The following is a 1,809-nucleotide window of genomic DNA, read 5'->3' as shown; positions in this document are numbered from 1 at the left end:
ATTTATTAAATGAAAAAATTTTTATACATGAAAGTATTATTATTATTAAAAAAATTGCATTTTTTTTATCTTCACAATTATTTAATTTTATCATATTTTTTATTTTCCATGATTTTTATTTTTAAAAATAATATAAAGCAATTAACAGTTTAAATATTAAGATATATTTAAAATTCATAAAAAATTATATATTTATTAAAAAAAATAAAATATACAATTTATTGTTTCTAAATTATATTTTGAGTATTTTCATCTTACAAAAAAATATTAATAAATTATATAAAATATCAACAAGTATAATATTGAAAAATTTTATTAATCAGTTTTATAAATAAGCATTCAAGAATTATTTTGAGTATTATAATAATTTTCTATATAAATATTTGAAATTCAAAATATTTGAATTTTACTTTTTATTCATTTGTTCATTTAACATATATAAACACAAAATATACTTAATTATACTTAATTTATATTTCTTTAACTCTATTTTTGCAATGATTATTTTATAAAATTGAAATAAAAATTATATTATTTCAATATATTTTAAAAACTTTTTGTGTATAATATAAGAAATATTATAATAGCATATATATAGTATAATATATGTATATTTGAAATATTGTAAATATTTTAATAGTATCAAATTTTTATTTAATATAAAAAAGAATTTTCAAATTAAAATGATAAATTGATAAATTTTTTTTGATAAATAATTTTCAATATTTATTATTTTCATAAAATAATTATATGTTATTGATTTTTAATTAAATTTACATTTGAGTGAAGATTTTAAAAAATATGGTAAACATATAATATCTACAACAAAATTTAATATTCTTTGTTATAATTACATTTTTGTTATATTAATTTAATTTTTATTTAGTATTTTCTATCAATTAAATAACATTTTATTATGAAGAGATGTAAAGATATAATAAAATAAAATAATTTAAATATTTTAATTTTTTAATGATTTTTTTGTGTAGAAAAAAAAATTAAAGAAAACAATAAATTTCATAATTATTTTAATAATAAGTTATAATAAGCTTGATTTTGAAATAAATAAATAATATTATGTTTTCGAGACTTTCCAAGATAAAAAAATTATCTAATATTTAATATTTTTATTATATCTAATATATATCTAATATATATATTTTATTATATCTATATATCATATAACAAAATATCTACGTATCATTTCTTTTTTTTATTTTCCAACTTTTCCTAATTTAGTATCCGTTTTTGGATTAGCTGTAATATTCTGTACTTGGACGATCACTTCATTAATCTTTGTTTGAAGATTCCTAATATCTTGAATATAAAGAAGAGCAAGAATTTTAGCTGCATTTTCCACTGCTGTTTTCTTCAGTTGAAAACCAGGATCGCAATTCATCACAGGAAATGGCTTGCCTCGAATGATTTTACAATTTGGATTCCGTAAGCATTCGGAATTTAATCTTCTTTGTACTAGTTTACTGCATGCTTTTAGTGTGACCAGATGATTCGGATGTCGTGGAATTCGAAGTAATTTTGCCACAGAGTAGATTCCATTTTTAAACTCATTACTGTCAACTAATGACACAATGATATACAATGATCAAGACAAGATAAAATAAAAAATAAAATAATCAAACATTTATAAAAATAATTAATACTAATAATTTTTTAAATTAATTTAAAATTTAATTTTTTAAAATATAAAAAGTATAATTATATAAATATATAAATTTATAAATGCAATATCGAAAAATAAGCAATGAAACAATATAATATTCTATTTAAATATATAAAGATTCATAAAAA

At 15.9% G+C, this 1,809-nt stretch overlaps 1 protein-coding gene across 1 annotated transcript in view; it reads right to left on the bottom strand.

The window, feature by feature from the left end:
• Positions 1–1,198: 1,198 nt before the first annotated feature.
• LOC102681405 (RNA transcription, translation and transport factor protein) overlaps positions 1,199–1,809 on the bottom strand; it is a 13,109-nt gene continuing 12,498 nt past the window's right edge. Inside the window, exon 4 of the mRNA XM_006625027.2 lies at positions 1,199–1,578. Coding sequence (XP_006625090.1) covers positions 1,214–1,578 — 365 coding nt within the window. The 3' untranslated portion in view covers positions 1,199–1,213. The remainder of the gene's footprint in view (positions 1,579–1,809) is intronic.

The sequence above is a fragment of the Apis dorsata genome, unplaced genomic scaffold (assembly GCF_000469605.1).
Source record: "Apis dorsata unplaced genomic scaffold, Apis dorsata 1.3 scaffold_1215, whole genome shotgun sequence".
Classification (NCBI taxonomy): domain Eukaryota; kingdom Metazoa; phylum Arthropoda; class Insecta; order Hymenoptera; family Apidae; genus Apis; species Apis dorsata.
Note: the sequence above shows the minus strand (reverse complement) of the source record. Positions and strands in the feature narration are given on the sequence as shown.